The 23,406-nt window shown below is 37.9% G+C and overlaps 1 protein-coding gene across 1 annotated transcript in view; it reads left to right on the top strand.

The window, feature by feature from the left end:
• IFT57 (intraflagellar transport 57) overlaps positions 1-23,406 on the top strand; it is a 64,219-nt gene that overhangs the window by 13,518 nt on the left and 27,295 nt on the right. Inside the window, exons 5-6 of the mRNA XM_030836719.2 lie at positions 2,375-2,443; positions 20,495-20,617. Of these exons, the coding sequence (XP_030692579.1) occupies positions 2,375-2,443; positions 20,495-20,617 (192 nt within the window). The remainder of the gene's footprint in view (positions 1-2,374; positions 2,444-20,494; positions 20,618-23,406) is intronic.

Below are 23,406 nucleotides of genomic sequence, written 5' to 3'. Positions count from 1 at the left end.
TGTCATCTGCAAACAGTGACAGTTTTACTTCTTCTTTTTCAATTTGGATTCCTTTTATTTCTTCTCTGATTGCCATGGCTAGGACTTTCAAAACTACGTTGAATAATAGTGGCGAGAGTGGGCATCCTTGACTTGTTCCTGATCTTAGAGGAAATGCTTTCAGCTTTTTTCACCATTGAGTATGATGTTCGCTGTGGGTTTGTTGTATATGGCTTTTATTATGTTGAGGTAGGTTCCCTTTAAGCACACTTTGTGGAGAGTTTTTATCATAAATGGGGTTGAACTTTGTCAAAAGCTTTTTCTGCATCTATTGAGATGATCATATGGTTTTTATTCTTCAGTTTCTTAATGTGATGTATCATGTTGATTGATTTGCATATATTGAAGAATCCTTGCATCCCTGGAATAAACACCACTTGATCAGGGTGTATGATCCTTTTAATGTGTTATTGGATTTGGTTTGCTAGTGTTTTGTTGGGGATTTTTGTGTCTATGTTCATCAGTGATATTGGCCTGTAGTTTTCTCTTTTTGTGGTATCTTTGTCTGGTTTTGGTATTAGGGTGATGGTGGTCAAATGAGCTTGAGAGTGTTCTTCCCTCTGTAATTTTTTGGAAGAGTTTCAGAAAGGTAGGTGTTAACTTTTCTCTAAATGTTTGATAGAATTCGCCTGTGAAGCCATCTGGTTCTGGACTTTTGTTTGTTGGAAGATTTTTAATCACAGTTTCAATTTCAGTGCTTGTGATTGGTCTGTTCATATTTTTTCCTGGTTCAGTCTTGGAAGGTTTTAGCTTTCTAAGAATTCGTCCGTTTCTTCTGGGTTGTCCATTTTATTGGCGTATAGTTGCTTGTAGTCGTCTCTTATGATCCTTTGTATCTCTGTTGTTACTTCTCCTTTTTCATTTCTAATTTTGTTGATTTGAATCCTCTCCCTCTTTTCCTTGATGAGTCTGGCTAAAGGTTTACCAATTTTGTTTACCTTCTCAAAGAACCAGCTTTTAGTTTCATTGATCTTTGCTATTGTTTTCTTTGTCTCTATTTCATTTATTTCTGCTCTGATCTTTATGATTTCTTTCCTTCTACTAACTTTGGGTTTTGTTTTGTCTTCTTTCTCTAGTTGCTTTAGATGTAATGAGAGGTTATTTGAGATTTTTCTTATTTCTTAAGGTAGAATTGTATTGCTGTAAACTTTCCTCTTAGAATTGCTTTGGCTGCATCCCATAAGTTTTGGATTGTCGTGTTTTCATTGTCATTTGTCTCTAGGTATTTTTTGATTTCCTCATTGATTTCTTCAGTGATCCATTGATTATTTGGTAACATATTTTTTAGCCTCCATATGTTTGTGTTTTATACAGTTTTTTTCCTGTAATTGGTTTCTAATCTCATAGTGTTGTGGTCAGAAAAGAAGCTTGATACTTCTAAATGCTTAAAGATAAGGGTTATCTTTGAAATCTGCCACTGCAGCTTTTGTACAACTCTACATGTGTAAGTGTCCACCAAACAACACCCACTTATTTTTTTTTTTTTTCTGTACAAGACTTCAGGGCCAAGTTCCATTTGCTTTATTACCATGTCTTTAAGCTTTGGATATTCTTGTTAAATTTGTTTCACCCACTATGTCACTTGTCACCACAAAGACATTTGAAGAGAAAGGGGAACTAAAGTTTTGTTGTATATGCTTAGAGAGCCTGCTCAGACTCTGTATTTACTGTATATTGGAGAGGGAATTGATTCTCAAAGGGTCTCTTCTGACCCCATTCCCCATATCAGTTGGGCTAGGAATCAGGACCAGCTTGGAATCTACCTGAACTTTTCTTTTAGATAGTTAATATCTAAGATACAAGTTTAGTATCTTACATGTATATATTTTACATCCTTATATACATTTAATATTTAATATCTTTAAACTTGAGCATATAAAAGATGAGATGTCAAAAATATACGTTAATGTGATTGGTCCCTGGAGTAGGTGAGAGTATTCTATATCTGTCAGCCTCTTATTTTTGTCCATTTTAGTCATGTTACTCAAAATTTCCATTAACTCCTTCCAGTGTCTCTTTATTTCAGATATGCCACTTGGGACTGTTTCTTGTTATGTTTTTATGTTTATTTATCCCCAGTTTCACAGCAGTGGCATCTTTCTCTCTTTTTTTCTTTTCTTCAGTGACTCTAAAAGAGGTCCTATTTTTAAATGGCATCATCAAAAAACAGATAACATTATGCCCTACTTTATGCACACTACTAGGCTTTTAAATACCCTTTCCTGCATTAGTCTTTCTATAGAGCTTAGCATATTAAGTATGTGAAATCTGAAAATACCTTTTTTAATTACAACTTTTATAATTATTAACTTTTAAACTCTTTTATTTTTCTAAGGAAGAGGAGACAGACAATGAAGAAAACTTTATTGATCTCAGCCTTTTGAAGGCCCAGACCTATCGCTTGGTAAGTTACATGGGATACACACAGGACCAACAAGCAGTCAGTACACATATTCTGCTAGAAATTGAAACAAGTAGAAATCATTCTTGGCCATTGCTTTGTGTGTCATTTGAAAAGTAGCTCTCGAAGCTGTTTTTCTATATATACAATATTATAATTATAGCAAATATACAAATCAGAGGGGCAAGTGGGAAAGCCTTCTGTCCATACCATGGAATATCAACTCAGGGCTTCTCATGTAAACTGGAAATAATTGATTTGCCTTATGTTATTTTTTTATTATGGAAAAACATATATATATATGTTATTTTTTTATTATGGAAAAACATATATATATATATATGTTATGTATATATAATTCAAGTTATTTTCCATTATAATGGGCAGTATTGAATGGTCTTGATTATAGGAAATACTCAAATGGTAATTCTTTGAAATAAAATGGTTTATATTAAGACTGGTATATGGATAGGTAGTCATATGTTGCTTCAAGTCAGTTTTTGCTCTGTTTTAATTAGGAAATAAATCCAGTCTATAAAAGAGAACCCACTCAATGAGATATTTCAAAAGTACATTTGGGATTTTTCTGTTTTCCTATATGTATGTTATATTTCAATAAAGTGATACCTATTGCATGCTCAAAAAAGTACGTATGAAACACAGTCTTATTTGTTCTTTATTTAATTATTCTTATCTCAATTCTACCAACAAGTTTGGATCTAGTTTTGGGTTCCTGTCATGAAGACTTCCTTGGCCACCTCACCCCATGCTAATCTCTTCACTTATCATTCACTGCCTTAGTATTGTTAGTCAGCATTAGTGAGTATTATTAATGATATGTGTGCGTTTTCTGCCCAACTTGAGATGTAATATAACATAACGCTGTGGCTAATTTGACTGAGTGTGTGAGTTGACTTTGAGACTTCCAGTACTTAACTAGCTGTCTGACCTTTGGCAGGTTTCCAACCTTCTTGTGCCTTATCTTCCTCATCTGTAAAATTGACTGAGTGTGTGAGTTGACTTTGAGACTTCCAGTACTTAACTAGCTGTCTGACCTTTGGCAGGTTTCCAACCTTCTTGTGCCTTATCTTCCTCAAATGTAAAATGAGGATAAAAATATTAGCTTTTATGTAGAGTTTTTAAAGATTAAAAGAGTTACTACATCTAAAGCATTTATAATGATGTTTGGCACATAGAAAGTACTTAAAAGGTGTTGGCAAAAACCAAAACCACACCTTCCCCCCACATTCCTTCTCTCAAATCTGACTTGTACAAGCTTCTTGCTAACACGGATAACTATCATTTTTTATATTCTCCATAGTATAACACAGAAAATTCTGAATAAATGCTTCTTAAATGAAAGAATGTATTTTTTGTTGCTCAATTGAAAATTATTTCAGAATAATGTGTTAACATTTAAATCCAAACAGATAAACTCCAGTTGTAACAATACATTTGCACATCACTTTGTAGTTTTCAAAGTACTTTAAAACACGTTTTTTAGTGACCTTGTAAGGCATTTGAGAAGATGTTATTTTCATTTTACAGGTACAAAAACTGAAATTTATCACCTTGGGACAGTTTGATCTTTTAAAAAGCTAATAAATTACAGTGGCTTAATTTGAACTCAGTTTCTCCAGACTCCCAATTCTATTTCTTTTTCTCCTTTACCTTAAAACAAGAGTTCAACAGGGTAGATTCCTATCTTAAGCAAGGACACTGTGGTGCTTGGTGTTCCTGTATGTGTTGAAGATGTGATGACCGAGTTCTAAAGTATGAAGAAAAAAGCATAAGTAGAGATGCATACACCGTTATTCTTAGAAAGAAGCTGATATTTGTACTCTTCATTCTTATGTTGATGATATAAATAGAGGCCGGTAAAGGCCACCTGTAATTCCCTCTGGGCTAAGTAGTTTGAGTATTAGGAAGGAGCAAAGTGATTTAACTTGCCTTTACCATTACTCTAAGTCCCTATTGGTCCTGATTTCAATTTTTCACTTCAATTAAGCTGTGTAAGGATGGGTTTTCCCCCACGTATGACTTTATAATTATCTAGGTATTAGATCCTTTGGACAATGATTATATAACATATACCTTTTTGAACTAAGACTATGTATAGTTTCATTTTCACAAGAGGAAGAAGTCTGAACACCAGGTGTTTGTGGATGGTCAGCCATGAAGTACTAATGAGGCAGAAAACCCTTTCATATTTAAAAAAATCTGGCAAGTTTATGATGTTGCCCACTAAAGCCATCTGCCTGAGACAGCTGTATCTGACTACAGCTTGCGATGGCTCAGGCTGCTCTTTCCCCAAGACAGAATTGCGCTATAGGTTAGTAACACAGATTTAAGATTTTGTGTTTCATGCAGCATGTGGGCTCACAATGCAGAAGAAATATTATTTTACTAAAGTTGATGTGATGAATTCTACACTAGAGCAAGAATGATGGATACTATCTAGGAAATTGATGTACTGAATGTATACGTGACTGCCAGCCTAGCAATGTGCAGCTTACAACAGTCCCCCTCTACCTGTGGTTTTGAAACAATAGATGTTTCTCCAGTCATTCTCTAATCCTCCCCATTTTATTGTTCTTCACAGACTTTGGCATTGTATTCATCTGATTTGTTTATTGTCTATCTCAACCAGTAGGATGCAAACTCATCTAGAGCAGAAGCTTCTTTAACTGCTTTTGTACCTGTGCCTGGTGTGTAGAAAGTGCTCAGTACTGAATAATGTTGAATGAATACACACGTGAATGAATGCTATTTTATATTTATAGCTTTATGAGAAAGTATAGTTTAATCTTCATAGAGAAAAGAACTCAGCAATAATTGGGTCCTCTTCTATGTACTGTGTAGGATAATACAGGGAGAAATCTACTTATATTCCTTTCTTTCATTAAATAAAGCAAAGTCTAGGCCCTGAAAAGTGTGCCCTTAAGTATCATGGTGACTCAAGAAGCTGGGTGTACATGAGCATTTTCCTGAGATTTGTGGTAAATGGAGCACGAGAAAAGGTAAATGAAAGAGACATATGTTGCAGATTGTGTTCTCTGGAAGTGGACATTGAGACAGAGTTTGGGATGCAAGATGTTCATGGTGAAAGGCCGGGGTGAGAAGTGTTGCCTGCTGGGCCGGTCGCTGGAGGCAGTCTGCCCTGGGAAGGATGCGGCCCCAGGTAAGGTGGCTCTGCAGGTGGGACAGAGCCCGAGGGAGCTGACAGCTGGAAGCCGGCTGCTGGCCACCTTGCCCGCAACTGAGCGCAAGTCCTTCCTTGAAGGGAGACCCTAGAGGTCTAGCTTCCTGACTCCCACTGCATAATTGAAGCCTGTAACCGCTAATTTGAAGAATTTGTGAAGAGATGCTGTGTGCCCATTGACTAAACTTTAAGATGTCTGCCTAATCAGACTGTAACACAGCAGCAGTATTTCATGAGCACTGAAACCGGTGTTCTAAGAAAATGGCGCTTCCTATCAATCACGAACGCTTATAGTGATTGTTTGGCACTGGTTTGTTGGGAAGCAGGTGTTTTTCAGAATAGTTATTTACTTTGAGGTTTAAAAGTATTTTAAAGCCATTTTTGCTGTGATTTCTTCCTCCAATTCTGTTACCCCATTGTGGTTTGACCAATAATACAGGCATACCTCATCTTGTGGCGCTTCACTTTATTGTGCTTTGCAGATACTGCATTTTTTACATATTGAAGGTTTGTGGCAACCCTGCATCAAGCAAGTCTACTGGTGCCATTTTTCCAACAGTATTTGCTCACTGTGTCTCTGTGTCACATTTTGATAATTCTCGAAATGTTTCAAATTGTTTTCAAATGTTTCAAAATGTTTGTCATTGTCGTTATATTTGTTACAGCAATTTGTGATCAGTGATCTTTAATGTTACTGCTGCAGCTTGCTAAGGGCTCAGATGATGGTTAACATTTTTAATGATAAAATATTTTAAATTAGCACATACCTTATGTTTTTAGACATAATGCTATTGCACACTTAATAGACTACAGTGTATTGTAAATACATCTTTTATATGCACTGGGAAACCAAAAAAATTGCGTGACTTGCTTCTTTATTGTGGTATTTACTTTATTGAGGTGGTCTGGAACCAAACCTGCAATATCTCTGAGGTATGCCTGTACTTTGCAAGATAATAACTTCTGCAATTAGTGAAGGATTGCTTTATTTTTCCAGAGTTTGATTTGCAGGTTAGTTATTGAAATTTTGAATTTTTTCTTAGAAAGAAAAAAATATGGATGGATATTAGTCTTTGAAGCTAGCCCACAAAGTTCTACACTCTTTCTGTCCCTCTGATTTCTGAATGGTCTTGAAATCTGAAATTGAGCGGAAGCGTACCTGAGAGTGGCCGTGGTGGGAGGGACACTTGTGTGGAATTAAAGCTCTGACAGTTGGGCAGAGCCTGTGAGGGTTAGGGGTGCGGTAGAATGTTCTGAGATGTGAGGGGTGGGAGCAGGGAAGGAAGGCTCTGGTGGCAAGGTGTTCGGCAGGTGTTCTGGGTCATTTCTGTTTCAAACTTGAGTATGCTGATTGGAAAGTACCTGTATGTTCATGGTAACTGTGCTGTAATTATGAGTGGTCTCTGTAGCTCCCCTCCATTCTGAAGCTCAGTAGAATCACAGCAGTAGTGTTCTGGCAGCATGATGCAGATGTGTCATTCTTCTCCCCCAGTGGAAAAAAAAAAGATGGGAGGGAAGCTGTGTGCTCTCTGAATTCTATTTTTAAATGCCCATCACTTCATTTCAAAACATTTTTTTCAAACATGCCATAGACACCATTCTTACTTGAGATGCTAAATTTGAGGTTTTAGAAACCAAATCCTGAGTTATACAGCGTAAAACCAACTATCTCAAAAGGTTTAAACACAATTGGTTTCTAATTACTTAGCAAAAAATTCATTGTACCAAGAATGAGAGAATTTTTAGCTTAAAAAGCAGAAGCTGTAAGGAAGTAAAAATCTGGGCGTAGAATAAAAATCATCATTTCAGTTTTAGTTTAGGATGTCATTGTGGCAAGGCTGCAATATTGTGATCAAAAGGGGGAGAAGATGGATCTACTTCGATTAATATCTTAAATACTTTACATTTTCCTCATTTTACATATGATTTACACTTTACTCTTCAACAAAATGTCCTTTCTTAATACAGGAAAAAAATACCATTCTACAACACAACGTGCCCCATAGGAGGCCCCTGGTTCTGATTCCTGCTCGAGGAAAATGTTTTTTCTTCTCTTTTCCTGAAACATTTGGGTGTGAGTTCTCCTATCTGGGCTCTGACTGTGGGAAGTCTATCGTTGGTGTTTCACAGAAGAAACAATTAAAACGCCACATGTTCGAGTGTGATGGAACACATTACTGAGTAAATGCTTTTATTTCTCCGGTAGCTAGCCCGTACCACCCCATCAGTTTTACATCTGGAGGTGAATAGGAAATGTAGGTTAGAGAAAAATGCTGTACTCCTCACTGCTCAGAGGAGGCTCAAACAGCAGTCCTTGCTGGGTGTAAAAGAGACTTTTACTTGATCTTTAGTGTAGCTTTTGAACGCACACTTGAAATAGGAAAGATCCTTATTTTCATTCATGGTGTTATTGTGAGCCTAGAAAGAAGTAGGAAGCAAGGACGTTTCAAGGTCCCTTCTAGCTCTGAGTCCATACCTTCAAGGTCAATGCTACAGTGGAAAAGCAGCCTTAGATAAAATCCTGACCACATGTCACTAGCCATGTGGCCATACTGATTTATCCTCTCTGTAACTCAGCTTTCTTATCTGTAAGATGGGGACACAATTCAACCAAGGGTTATTTTAAGATTAATAGAACTTGTGCACCACACCTAGCATGGTGCCGGCCTAGAGTATACATTTGATGCATTTCTTATTTTGTATAATTTTTTACCTCTCCTAGAGACTGGAATTAGTTACAAACATTCTTAGGTGCTGTAGGAGAATAGAAAAAGCCCGAGTCTCTCAATACAAATAAATTTCTAGATCACCATGAGTATTTTTGAATAAAAAGCTTACATAGCATATAAGTTATCAAGAAGGTTGCATTTTGTTGTAAATTAGGAAGCTCTGGTGATAGCATGGCTTTATTTTCATAATCTGTCACGTGAATTATTATTGAAGTCCCACTGGACTCAATCTGCTGTCACGTAGGGTCTCCCCTGCGGAAATGACTAAGGGGAATTTAATGAAAAGTAATACAATGATTTTTTTTCCAGGAATCATTTGAAAGCCGTCCTTTTATAAACGGGTAGGTTGTATTTCCTAAATCAACACTAACAGCCTATATTTATTATGTAATTCAGTATATTAGTTGCATACCCAGAATGTGTGCTTTTTTTCAGTCCTCCTCTGCAAACGTACAATCTTTAAATACACCCACCCCCACCCATCCCCCCAACAGTGTTAGTGCTTTGAATATCTGACTGATTCATTTTCATCCAGGACATCTAGTTAGTTACTAAGACCTCTGGATGCTGCCTTTGAAATCTCTCTCATCTTCATCTCCCCACCTCCCTTTTCCAAAATAGTTTTCATCTCGCTCCTCAGTCTTACTTACCAAAACGTGACTTTAGTCAGATCATTCTGAATTCAGTAACTTTTGATGGCTTTTCGTTGCCTTCAGGACAGTTTATACAGATTATAAAGCAATACATTTTTGGTCTGGCTTTCAAAACCCTTAGCAATTTGACAACTGTCCACATAGCCAACTTTATTTTCTTTCACTGGAATAACTTTTCCAGGTTAAGTTAAAGAGGACCTCTCGTAGGTTTTGAAACACCTCAGGAGTATATCTGCTCTCATCCTATCCTCTCTTCCTTTGTCTCTTACCCAAAATGCCTTCCCATCATCTCTCTACCTGACTCTTCAATGTTCAAGGTTCAGCTCAAATTCTGCCTTCTTAGTGATACCTTCCCTTCTAACCCAGCCCCATTTAATCCTATGATCCACAAATGTACAACCCACAAATCTTCATAAAACACAACTAGCATGTTCTTTTATGAGGATTTTTTATCATTTTATTCACTGTCCCTGGAGTAGCACAGTACCTGGTATACAGTAGGTACTAAATAAAGTTTGGTGGGCTAAGTTATTTTACCTTGTTTGTAACTTTACTTTGCCTCCCCTCTGGCTTAAAGGACAAAATTCACATTCCTCAGCCTGTCCTCTAAGGTCTTTCACAATATATTCAATATTTTTTGCTCCCCAGTATTCACCTTTTTAAGCCCCTTGTCTGTCTTCTCGTGTGATCTTCACAAGCTGTGTTCATTCAATATTTCATATTTTGGCTTATGATGCCTTCCTGGCTATATAAACCCTTGGCTTGCCTTTTCTGCCTGTTTACATCCCAAACTTCCTTGTAAAGTTAAACTTAAATCTCACCATCGCCATTAAAACGCACTTCTCTCTCTTATTCCAACTCCTGAAGCATTTACCACCTGTACCAGCTAGTTTTTGGAAGTTAATCAAACATATATTTTTACTTGTTTTTATTGAAAAAAACTTTATTGTTTTTAAAAGGGAAGTATATTCATTGGTTTTTTTTTTTTAATGAAAGCACAAAAGCGTACAAAGAAAAAATTTCTTCAAATCTCAGCTCCCGGATATAAACATTATATCCCTTTATGCATAATTGCCCTGAGGTCATGTAAGATGCTAACATTTAATGAATCTGGATGAAAGGTATATGGGAATTCTTTGTGCTACTTGTGTAATTTTTTGTGTAAGACTGAAAAAAATTATACTGACACAAAAATAGATTAATGAAGTAGTGCAGAGTTCATAAAATAATCCACATATACAGTTATATTAGTATATGAAGCAATGCAAATCAATCAGGAAAACTATTCAATTAAATGGTGATAGGATAACAGGCTATTCATTTGGAGAAAAAAGATGGACTCCTCCCTCATATCTTACACCCAAATAAACCTCACATGGATCAACAAATTAAAAAATGATGAGGCACAAGAATATGAGTGGCAAGTGTAATATTCATGGGTTGAAATAGGCATGATAAAGCATGGCAAGGAAACTAAAAACCATAAAGGAAAAATACTAATAAATCTGAACGCATAAAAATTAAAACCTTATATATGGAGGGGTGGGGAACACCATAAAGTTAAAAAACAAGTAATAAACTGGGCGGATATAGTTGTTACCTATATGACAAAGGATTGATAGGCGTACAGTAAGGTGTTTCAGAGCTTGTGCTCTAGGGTAACATTGCCTGGGCCCTGCCACTTACTAATGATGTGACATTGGGAAAATTACCTAACTGCTCTCTACCTCATTTTTCTCATTCGAAAAAAATAGGAATAAGTCTCCTTTGATTCATGGTGTTATTACTGGGCACTTAACCCATATGTAAAGGTATCTAGTACCAAGCGTGGCATGTAATAATGATAATTATAGCTGCTAACATATATTGAGGGCTTACTACGTACCAAGTATTGTGAAAGCCTTTCAAATACATCATTTAATTTAATCACCATATCAACCCTTCCAATGAGGAGAGGGTACTATTATTATTCCCATTTTACAGATGGGAACCCTGAGGTTTAATGACAGCTAGTAAGTGATGAAGGGGGGTTTGACCAGAGACGGCATTCCTGATTTCATCCACTTAACATTTACATCATGCTGTGGTGATTCTCAAGACAACTTAGTTCCCTTTTCCCTGAGTCCTGGGAATATTTACTCTTGACAGTTAAGTGGACTTTCATGTTCCTCTCAGTAAGTATATGAATCGAGTTCTTCAGATGTATTTGAGCACTGATATATCCATGTGGTTACAATCTCAAAAGAAACCTTATAGAAATTTGTTCCATTAAAAAGTTAGACTTATTTCACCCTCTACAACAGCAGTCCCCAGCCTTTTTGGCACTAGGGACCGGTTTCATGGAAGACAATTTTTCCACGGACCGGGAGCGGGGGTGGGATGGCTTCGGGATGATTCAAGTGCGTTACATTTATTGTGCACTTTATTTCTCTTATTATCACATTGTAATATGTAATGAAATAATTATACAACTCACCATAATGCAGAATCAGTGGGAGCCCTGAGCTTGTTTTCCTGCAACTGGATAGTCCCATCTGGGGGTGATGGGAGACAGTGACACCCGAGGTGTGTTGCTTATGTCCAGTTTACTCCGTGATCTCGTTTTGGTTGCTGTCACTGCAGAAAACCCTGCTTCACAAAGATAGGGTGTTGGAAACGGAAGCAGGCTTTTCAGTGCTTTTGTGTCAATCTCAGGATACTCCGCCTTGACTTTAATCCAGAATGTATGGAGATTTGAAGTTGTCTCAAACAAACTTTTAAGGCCACCGTCATTTGCGATCTCAAGCAGTTGATCCTCTTCTAGCACGGACAAAGTCAATTGCCACTCACTGGTAGGATTTTGATATGAGTTTGCAAGCAATTGATTTATTATAGTCCCTGTGCAGTCAAACCTCTCTGCTAATGATAATCTGTATTTGCAGCCGCTCCCCAGCGCTAGCATCACAGCCTCAGCTCCACCTCAGATCATCAGGCATTAGATTCTCATAAGGAGTGTGCAACCTAGATCCCTCACATGCGCAGTTCACGGTAGGGTTCACGGTCCTATGAGAATCTAGTGCTGCCGATGATCTGACAGGAGGCGGAGCTCAGGTGGTAATGCGAGCAATGAGGAGTGGCTGTAAATACAGATGAAGCTTCACTCACTCACCAGCTGCTCACCTCCTGCTGTGCTGCCTGGTTCCTAACAGGCCACAAATACAGGTGTGCGGCCCGGGGGTTGGGGACCCCTTCTCTTGATATTGACCAAGTATGGTATTTGAGCACTGGTATATCTATGTGGTTGCCATCTCGAAGGAAAGAAGCCTTTTAGAAATTCATGCCATAAAAAGTTAGACTTATTTTGCATACTCTGCAACACCAAGTATAATGTCTACATTAGTTCCTCCAGACATACTTCCAGGGATACTTTCTTTTGGTTTTATTTTGAGAAAATAAAAAGTCAGAGATGGTTTTATCTTAGCACTTAGTGTACCAATGTAGCTAAAGTAGTTAAAGTAGTAGCAAAGGTAGTTTGATGTATTAAATAGAAATAATATAGGAGGTTAAATTGTCATTCAAAAATAATTTCATATTTCCTATTGGAAAATTAAATTTATTTTGTGTTAATTTGGGGAGCTTTCTTTTTACCTTTTTTGATTTGTTGGAGCATAATTTATTCGTCTTGGTTCACATTATTACTTAGAATAAAATTTCTTTTGATAGTCTTAAAATTGAACTTAAGAAAACCTTTTATGAACTTCATATATTTAAAGATAGAGGCTACCATCTATCTATTTCTTTTGATAGATTAGCCGGGGTTTAATTTGGTTATTCAGAACAAATCTGAAGATACTTTTTTTATGGTATTAAACATTTTTTTTCTTCATAGTAATATAGTGTTAAATTATGTAAAACCTAATTTGGAAAGAAAATAATGAACCAAAATCACAATTTGTGCTTCTTTAATCATGAAGAAGAATTGGCTTGTAGGGACATGAAAGGTTTTAACTCTGCCTTAAGTATAGTTTGTTAAAATCATTGGATTTTGATGAACACTCTTGATTGAAATAACTTATCCCTCTATCTAGCTTTATTGATAGATTGTAAGGAAACAGGGACACTAGATATCCTTAGGAGAAACCCTGTTTAATTCATAGTAAGACCGTATATACTATGTTAGCCTTTTGGCCACCTATCATATCTTGAAAAAACAGCAGATGAGGAAAAATGCAAAAAAGGCCTCTGAGCAACCAAAATAAGTATAAACACTTCCATATAAAAATATTCTATGAAGAGACCTAACCTCACTGCCCCCTGTCCCTGAGTGCCCACTTTTTTCCCCTGTATTCTGACTTTGCCTACGTTCTAACAAGCTTGGTTATTAGGTTTCTAAACCCACAGCAGCCTAGGAGGAGGAAGGGGTACTACAGGCAAGCAGGGAGACAGCCGCAGGTGATCACTGGCATCTTGATAACAGGAAGCTACAGGAACAGTATACAGGCAGAATGTGAGCAACTTTAGTTATCTGGGATCATTTAGTGTGGGATCAGTCGTATCCAGATTTCTCCGCCCTGAGGGCATCATTGTATTACGGAATAGTACATACAATACGAGACATCAGAAAGATGTAAGGGACTTCCCTGGTGGTCCAGTGGTTAAGACTCCATACTCCCAATGCAAGGGGCCTGGGTTTGATCCCCGGTCAGGGAACTAGATCCCGCATGCCGCAACTAAGAGCCCGCACACAGCAACGAAGATCCTGCATGCCGCAACTAAGACCCGCTGCAGCCAAATAAACAAATATTTTTTAAAAATTACAGCCAGTAGGGCTTCCCTGGTGGCGCAGTGGTTGGGAGTCCGCCTGCCAGTGCAGGGGACGCGGGTTCATGCCCCGGTCCGGGAGGATCCCACATGTCGCAGAGCAGCTGGGCCCGTGAGCCATGGCTTCTGGGCCTGTGCGTCCGGGGCCTGTGCTCCGCGATGTGAGAGGCCGCAACAGTGAGAGGCCCGCGTACCACAAAAAAAAAAAAAAAAAAAATTACAGCCAGTAAATGTCAGCATTTACCAGTATCCAGAATCCAGTCTGACAGTGGTGTCTGATCTTCCTAAGAGGTAGGGATTTTGGCTTGGTAATTGTAGACGTAAGCACCTCCACTTATTCTCATTTCATTACTAGTTCGGTGTTGGGATCTTCTAACTCTCCCTTCATCTCCCGTTTTCACCTGGAAGTCTGTGAATCCAGCTTCTGTCCAGGCCCTTACGATCTAGGTCCTCCCAGCAGGCTCCCATCTGAACTTGTGATCTCTCTGTAATGTCTGACATGGGGACTCCATTCCCAAGGAAATGTCTTCTCATTTCCTTGCCTGAGCCTTGAGCTTCACTCTTGGGTCTGCCCATGCAGGCATATATGTTCCCTTTACCAGACGAGGTCTCAGTCAGTGATCAAGGGATGTAGGGTGGCCATAATTAGTCAAGTTTTAGAAATACTGCCTTACGCTATTCCCAGCTTTCTTCTTTATTCCCAATGGGGGGATGTCTTAACCAGAGCCAACTGCCCAATCTGGCTTGGACCCTTGGGATCAAAAAGATCCTGTAGTACCAGGCTTTTGTTGTTATGGACCTAGCAGAGTTGAAATGAGTGGAGTTAACTCTTGCTGACATCAGGAAGTCATAGTCAACATTTCTCTGGCCAGTAACCTGATTAGTCCCTGTTCTCTTACCGGGTTTTCCAGTAATGTGTGTGCAGTACCCATTAGGAATAGTTTCTCCCCAAAGAGATAGTTTTAAGTTCTTTGTTTTAAGATGGCAACTCAACAGGTATACCAAAAACATGACCAGTGCTTCCACTGTATATCACCTGTAACAGTTTTCTGTATTAATACTTAATAGGTCCGTCTCTCTCTGTTAATACATTACTCCCCCTACTGGTAGCCGTGGCCTACCTGTAGCCCCCAGAGTTAAGTAAGAGGTTTTGCACTTTGAAAATGTATCAGGTTTTGTAGTCATACTTAGCCTAGTTGACCAGAACAGCTTTGCAGCACTATGCACGCTATCCAATGCAAAGGGCTTTATATATCCTCACATGATCTCCCTTACTGAAATGCAGGGCCTTCTCTTATTACACCCCTATCTTCATAAGACCAACCACAACCAACTATGTATATTTATGTGTGTGTGTGTGTGTGTGTGTGTGTATAAATACACACACACACAGAGAACACAGTATTTCTTCAGATGCTTAACTATCCCATTAATATTACCTGGGAAAAGGGGAGACTACTTTCTGGAACAGGATTCTGAGCAGGCAAGTAACATTGCATTTTGGGGGGGGGTTGTATTTCAGGTTCATTTTATTTTTTAAAAAAATTAATTTTATTTATTTTTGGCCGCGTTGGGTCTTCTTTGCTGCGCGAGGGCTTTCTCTAGTTGCAGCAAGGAGGGGCTGCTCTTCGTTGTGGTACGCGGGCTTCTCATTGCGGTGTCTTCTCTTGTTGTGGAGCACGGGCTCTAGGCGTGTGGGCTTCAGTAGTTGTGGCACGCGGGCTCAGTAGTTGTGGCTCGCAGGCTATAGAGCGCAGGCTCAGTAGTTGTGCCACACGGGCTTAGTTGCTCTAGGGCATGTGGGATCTTCCCGGACCAGGGCTCCAACCCGTGTCCCCTGCATTGGCAGGCGGATTCTTAACCACTGCGCCACCAGGGAAGTCCCTCAGGTTCATTTTAGAAACAAACTTCTCAGGACTAAGGTGATGGTGACATGGTTCAGATCAAATGTCTTGGTGGCAAGCTGGGGAAAATCATAGGAGAAGATCCCAGGCCTGTTGTCTGTCAGCTTGGCAATGATGTTTGAGCATTGACCTGGTTGTGAGGAAATAATGATATCGTCATCCTGTCCTTTATCTGGTCCAAAAGTAGAGTGCAGAGAGCTCCATACAGAGCTCTTGATATAAGGCTGTGCAAGGCAGATGGCCCTCACATCAAATGTCTTGAGTGGTGGATGACCTGTGAAAGCAAGTTCCTTGACAAATTTTTTAGTGACCGTGTGGACAGTAATTAGCTTGGAAGGGTGCTGTGGGAGAAGACACCACAAATATAAAGTATATTTGAATTGCCTCTCAATCAAAAGAAGAAATAGAAGTGACCAAATAAAAATATTTGGAGCCTATGAAATTAAATTTCACTGAAAAAGAAATAAAAATGATCATTTTACATATGAAGAGGCACCCAACCTCAATGATGGTATGGGGAAAATAAATTACAATGCCAGTATAATAGTTTTTATTTCCATTATATTGAAAACTGAAAGTGCCTTTGTAGCATCTCTTGTCATCCTCAGTGGAAACAAGCCCTTTGATGTACTCTTACAGGGAGTATACATGACTAACATCCCTTTTGAGGCAGTTTGTCTCCCCTTTTGCTTCTTCAGGATCTGGGCTTTAGGGGTTCTGTGAGGCTGATGTTTGTGTGATGACTTTTGGTATTTCCTGTGTTCTTGGGCCTCTGGTCAGTCTCCTTCGGGCACTGATAATTTGATTTCCTGGCCCGCGGTCCCCAGGAAGGTCACGGCTTCGGCCGGAGGGGCCCTTCCAGAGCTGGCGGCGCTGCAGCCGTGGGCGGGGGCGGGGTTGGGAGTCGCTCCACCCTCCCATTGGGCTCTGGGGCGGCTCAGCAGCAGTGGAGGGAAGAGATCCTGAGCCAGGAGTTACAGCTCCGCATAAACGCGGGCTCCATTCTGGGCGGCGGGGTTGGGGGGTGGGGCCCCTCTGCCCTTAGTCATTCCGGGAGGGAGGTAGGGAGGCAGGGGCTCCCGGGGAGGGAGCAGTACGGAGCGCCAACCTTCCATGTTCGATCCTTGAACTGACCCTGGGTAGTATGCCTCAAGGTTACGTTAGGGGATGCCTTGGACTGTTATCTTCAGCTCTCCCTTTGGCAGTCTTAGGGTCAGTTCTCATCAGTTTCTTTTTCTTAGGACCAATTATTACCCCCACTAACTAGCCTCAGACTCTTCCTAATAGGCTGTAAACTCTTTGCAGGCAGGGATTAAATCCTTCTATCTCTCCATACCAAGCACAGTGCCTGGATTCTTACCTTGAATGTTGTAGGAGCTTAACAAATGGCTTATTGGTAAATTAATTAATTATAAATGAGACTTCGGGATAACCTGTGTCTTATTGAGCTTCTAATTGTTTCTTCAGCAGCATTAACTGGAAAATGCAGTTTCCCAGGAGCCATGCTTTATCTTCGTTAATGTTGTTTCAGAGAGGAACTTTGTCATGATGATGTAAAATTTTGATTAAATGGAAACAGCAGTTTATTTCTCTTTAACTAATAGCTCCACATAAAATACCATTTGTTATTAGAGAAACAATCGGAAAGGAAAGGTTTTCTCAAAGTATTGTAACCAAGGTATGGTTAAAATGATTTATACTTCATATGTAGGGCTTGCTCAGTTAATGTATCCACTTATTAGGCATTAGGAAATTCTGAGTGAGGAACAAGGTTATGAAATAGATGTGCAAAGATGGAAGTAGAAAGGGACTGTATAGTTTGAATAAGTTAATGCTGTTCTACCAAGCCTAATGTTCTCTTTTTTTGCCCTTTCTTCATTTAGTAACTAGGCCATTTCCCCCAGTATATTAACTATAGCCTAGGAATGAGTGAAAATTTTTGAGCTGCTACATTAAATCATTTCAGGACATTGGGAGTAGGAATTAGCAAATTATTGCCTGAAGGAACCAAATAATAAGCTAAGAAGGGTAAATGTAACTTACTGAAGTGCCCAATATAAAACCAAACAGTATTATAGCTTATGCACAGGGCTGTCTTGATGTGGTGTTTGATCTCCATGTACTCTACTGTCCGATTCAAACAGAGCCAATACTGACCATTTGCCTTCATGAAAATTAGAAAAATGTGCCCTTCCTTGAGTGAAAATTTTAAGTATGTTATGCACAGCTTGAACAATCTGATGTTCAGGCCTGAAGAAGGTGGGAATGTGGATGGGTACCCTCTCTGGCTTTGTTTGGTGATTTTGGACTCCACCCTCCTGTAAGGAAGGGAAGAAGGGGGGATGGGATGGAGGGGATGATGGGGTTGGGGAAGAGTGGCTCAAGGATTTAATCAGTAGCACTAGTTTCAATTCACCCAAACAGTGGTTCTGTAAGTCAAACTTATTTTTAAATCAGTGACCAGAACACCTGCGTTCTATTAGGAATCATACAGAACTGCTGCTTAAAAGGACGTGCCCCTTTTCGACTCAGTCTGGCTCTGTGCGATTGGGATGTGGAGCTCATAACCCTGGAAGGAGCAAGCCTGTGTATATATCACACACACGCTCCAAATGTCAGCGCTCACATCCCACTGGTAGTGTGTACATCCTCCCACCCCCACTGTCATCCTCATAAGTCTACCCGGTTTTTTATAGAAAATGAGCCAGTCAGAATTGGGCCTCCTAGAGCCAGGGATGGGTACTGGGATGTGCCAGTGAGTGTGCAAGTATATGAACATTAATGAATGTTAGTGTGGAGTTTCATGACTGAGAATTTTCCCTGTGGCTTTAGGTTTCCACTGGGAGACCCAGTATCTCTTCTCATGCCATCACATACATTCTTATATAACTTCACACATGTCTGCTTTGTGAATACTGCCACCCGTCCCCAGCTATGATGCTATTGTGCTACCTTGGATTCAGTTTATATAGGTCTATAGCATTATATTAGGTGCTCAAAATAATACAATGTTTCTATATTTAAATGAGCACTTTAATGCTTAAAATAGAATCTTGGACATTTTTCATTTGGAGTTTCCACATTTTACTTTTCTTAAATTAATGCTTGTATTTTTTATACTAACTGAATAAATTCAGACCACATATTGTGAAATGCAAAAAGCATATATTAGTTACCCATTCTCTCATTGCATGGTTAGAACTGTATAGCCCCCTGAATTTCTGAACAGAAAGCAATATATGCTCCTTTTAAGGCTCTGAGTCTGTTTAGAACTTGCTAATATGAGCTGGGAGGTAGGAGAGAGAGAGAGGTTTTTTCACATCAGCAGTGACCTAGAGACTCAGTCGGGAGTCAGTTCAAAGCCCCTGAAGACCTCAAGCTCCCCCCAAAATTAAATCCCAATATAAGGTTATTCTTGTACTTAGTGTTATACTGGACAAGAAGTATCTTTTAGTGACATAAATTCACAATGAGAATGTAATTTCACCATGAGGTTGTTTATATAGTCTTTTATTTTTAAATGTTGTATTATGGGAAATTGCAAACATATACAGAATTAGAATGAGATAATGAACCCTTATGCAACAGTACCTTGTTTAACAGTTAACCTTTGGTTGATTGTGTTTCCTCTAAAGCCCCTCCCTCCTTTTCTCTTCGCCCCATAGTATTTTAAAGTAAATTTCAGACATTATGTAAATTCACCTGTCAGTATTTCAACATTTATCTCTGATTTATAAAGCCTTTTTTTAACGTATCCATCATGCCATTGTCATATCTATAAAATTAATAATAATTCCTTAATATCATCTAATACTCTTCGTATTCAAATTTCCCTAATTGTCTCAAAAACATCTTTTTACAGATTGTTTAAGTTAGAATCCATGTAGGGTTTATACCTTGTATTTGGCTGTTTGTATCTCTCAGGTTTCTTTTTTTCTATATTAATAATTTTTTATATTTTTCTTACTTTTTAAATAATTTTTCAAGGGAGCATAAAAGGAAAAATACTACCAAAATTAATGCATTAAACTTTATCTTTAAATCATTAATTTTTACGTTCTTTATGTTTTTAGATCCATACATACTTAATGCCGAAATGTGGAGGGCTGAGAAAATGGAAAAAAAAAATTTTCCTTTTCTGATTCAAAGACAGGACTGAATTGAGCTTATTACTCAACAGCAGAAAACAAATGCAAGAAAGTTGACCTCTACCCTATTTGAGTTCAAATAGGTCTGCATTAAATCACATTTTTAAGCTATATTATGGTTTGACCTAACCAAAATATCATCTTATAAATACAAAATTTGTAAACAATGTGCCCTTTACTTCTGGGATCTTATCTTTTTTGTCTTTCAGATTTTGGGTTTGTATTTCAGTACAGTGAATTCAAACTAAGGCAATGTTTTGTTACCAAACATGTGAGTGTTTGCATCTTTTCTACCATTACCAATTAACATACCTAAATGGCTTATTCATTTGACAGTATTCCCATTGAGTTCACTCTGATATCTCAAAAAAATTATTCTTTGTAAAAATAGTTAAATCACATATTTGCTTCTTTTATAAATAGTAACTTTTCTATTCTACCAGGTTGGTGCATCATTTTCTTTCAACATGGATAAGAGGACAGAAAAAAATTTCTTCTGCCGCTGTAATTTTAATACTACCATGCTTGATATAAATTGTGCAGTGCTGCTAAAATGCCTCAAAATTTTACCATTTCTTTTTATAAACTCTCAATCCTGTGATATCTTTCCTTTCTTAGGATATGAACGAGTCTGCCAAACAAGAAGATATTTTGGAATCCACAACAGATGCTGCGGAATGGAATCTAGAAGTGGAACGTGTACTACCACAACTGAAAGTCACGATCAGGACTGACAATAAGGTATAGAAGAGAGAACACATTTTGTTCAGATAGATTTTTATAAGGCCATTTCAGGGTCAAGGGTACTCCCAGTTACAAAAGTGATTTAAGAAGGGATTCAGTTTCCAATGTTTTATTTTAATAGAGATTTAATAAATTGTTGTTGAATGAATAAATAATGTAATATGGCCCACAAAGCAAGGAGTGTATCTTTAAAATGATTTGGAACACATCACATTTCCCTAGGATTAAGGCGTATTTTCTCAATACATTTTGATATATTTTCTTGGCAATCATATTTTGTTTAGGTGAATAGTGAATGAAATTGGAATTCTGTGACTGTATACTAACTGAGTAGAGTTAAAAAATGGTTTAGAACTCTGCTGGTTGACAAAACAGAAGACATCCTGGAAGCTACCTTACATAATCTACTCAGTACACATGATTAAAAGTTTAATATTAAGAACATAATCAAGAAATCATATGCAATAAAGATTTGGGGATTAGGCCAGATGAACTGGCCCATTTAATCAAGTTTCTGCTTACTTTTTTCCTACAATTTATGAGTAAGAACTTCAGAACAAGCTAATAGGTGACTAGACAATACTACTCTTATTAGTATTATAATAATCTCTATAAAAGGGGCTAGAGAGACATCTAGGTAAAAAAAATTCAAGGATTTTTATCCTTGGAGGCTAGAGACAAGCCCCAGAATTATGGAACAAGGTTCTAGGGAAACTTGTCACTCTACAAATGTGGTTGTATGTCTGCTCCCCAAAGTAGCAGCTATACAAAGATTGCTGTTTTCAGTGCCTTGGAAGCTAATTCATACTTCAATTGCCTGGATTTGGGCATGTAGAACTGTATCCTAGAGAAGCTAAGAAGTAGCCTAGACTCCTAGGGCAGTCCTAAAATAAGATAAGGACAACAGAGGTCTTCCTGGACTGTGAACAGCTGTGGAACAAGCTTTATCTGGAGTAAGTGGGCAAATCCTACAGCCTGTTTACAATATATTTACCCAATCATTATGGAGGACAGCTATTATTTGAGTACATTGGGGGTAAATTCTCTGTTTATGTATCTCTCATATGTAAATACATATTAATAAGAATTTCTTTCCTGATTTGATCTCTGCTGGAAGTCATAATTTTCAAAAATGGAATTTTTTTGTGAAAATGTAATTTCTGATTCTTTAGTTTTGTCAGAACAAATTTTCTTCATACAATTAAACATCACTATTATTGCAACTGTAGTTAGAACAACATGTTAAAATAATTGTGTAGTTGGGAACTCTCAAGTACATCTTAGTCCCGTGAGGAAGCAAGTTTAATTTGTTTACTTTCAAGATAAGTAAACTCTTGAAATCAAACATCTCACTTAAAATCTAATAGGATCACACGAGTGTGTGTTTTTTTTTTAAGAACTGTCATTGATCTCCACATAGAAGTAACTGAATAAAGAAAGAGAGAATATAAATGTAACTGCTAACCTATACAGTTTTATAAACCAATACTGCAGTAGTCAAAATCCTGGATTCTTAAAGAATCAATGTTCTCCTGATTTGGGGAAGAATTAACTAATTCGGGGTTGGACTCTTAGTCTCATGCCATTCATTACCAGCCTTGACCTTATGAGGATATACTGTGTCATTAATTATACAGTCCATGTTACAGGCAACATTCGAAAATGTCAGATAAAGTTTTGGGGGGGTTGGTATTTTTTCGAATATGTGAATGTCATTTTGAGTTTAGATTTTTGTGGTAAAAATACTGACATAGAGTCCTATTTGATTACTTTTTCAGAATTCTTCTCTAGATAATTTGGTCCTTGTGTCCAGTGTTTCGTAAACCCTTCTTTCTCCTAAGTATTTCAGCTGTAGCAAATGGGAATTACAGCTTTAGGGTCAATTCTTTATTCAGCTTACTTAAGAAAAATAAAATTATACATTGATTTGAGAAAATAAGGGGCTAATGAATAGAGAAATGTTTTTCATGTCTCAGAAATAAAGTAATCTGGTTATACATGTGGTTTCTCACGGACTCATTATCCTCCTTAATCAGGAAGTGTTGACACCAGAATCATGGTTGATCCCATTCTTCCTCAACTCCTAACTACCAAAACCAAACCCTCTCCTTTACTTTTGGACAAAACAGTAACCTCTTACTCACTGCAGGCATTTAGGACCTTTCAAGATTTCAACTTCATGTTTGAGGGGGAAGAAAAGGAATTAATTACTTTCAGATCAATGTGTTTTACTGATCACTGTTACATTAATTTTTAAGTAGCATAGAGATGTAGGAGATAAGTAATATAGGGTCAGCACTATTTAAAACAATGATAAATTTCTTTAAAATTACCTTGTGTTAGAAGTAAAAAAAGTCCCATATTTATTTGGCACTGGATCAAATGTTTTGCTTTTTTTCTTCACAGGTTCATTTTAGTCCTTGTATGCTTCCCAGCAGTGTATTATATTAAAAAAGTAAATCTTCTTTTCCGTTCTTTTTGCATATTATAGTCTGTATGCTTGATGACATCCTGTCATACACCAGTATTTTATTTTGTATATTCTTCATAATGTAATCAGGTTTTTATTGCTAGGCTAGCTTATTCTTGTTTCTGGCACTACTTGTTACTATTACCAGTTCTCAAAGAATGCAAATAAATTTTAATATTAGCTTAAACAAATTACAACTGGGAAAATAAGTATGTTGCCAAAACTGCAAATAATACATTCCACAACTGAAGATAAAGGATTTTTGTCATATGCTGGCTTGAATGGACTGTATTAGCAGTTCCCTTTTTAGAGCTGG

This window comes from Globicephala melas, chromosome 4 (genome assembly GCF_963455315.2).
Source record: "Globicephala melas chromosome 4, mGloMel1.2, whole genome shotgun sequence".
Taxonomy (NCBI): Eukaryota; Metazoa; Chordata; class Mammalia; order Artiodactyla; family Delphinidae; genus Globicephala; species Globicephala melas.
This window is presented reverse-complemented; position numbering and strand designations above follow the sequence as displayed.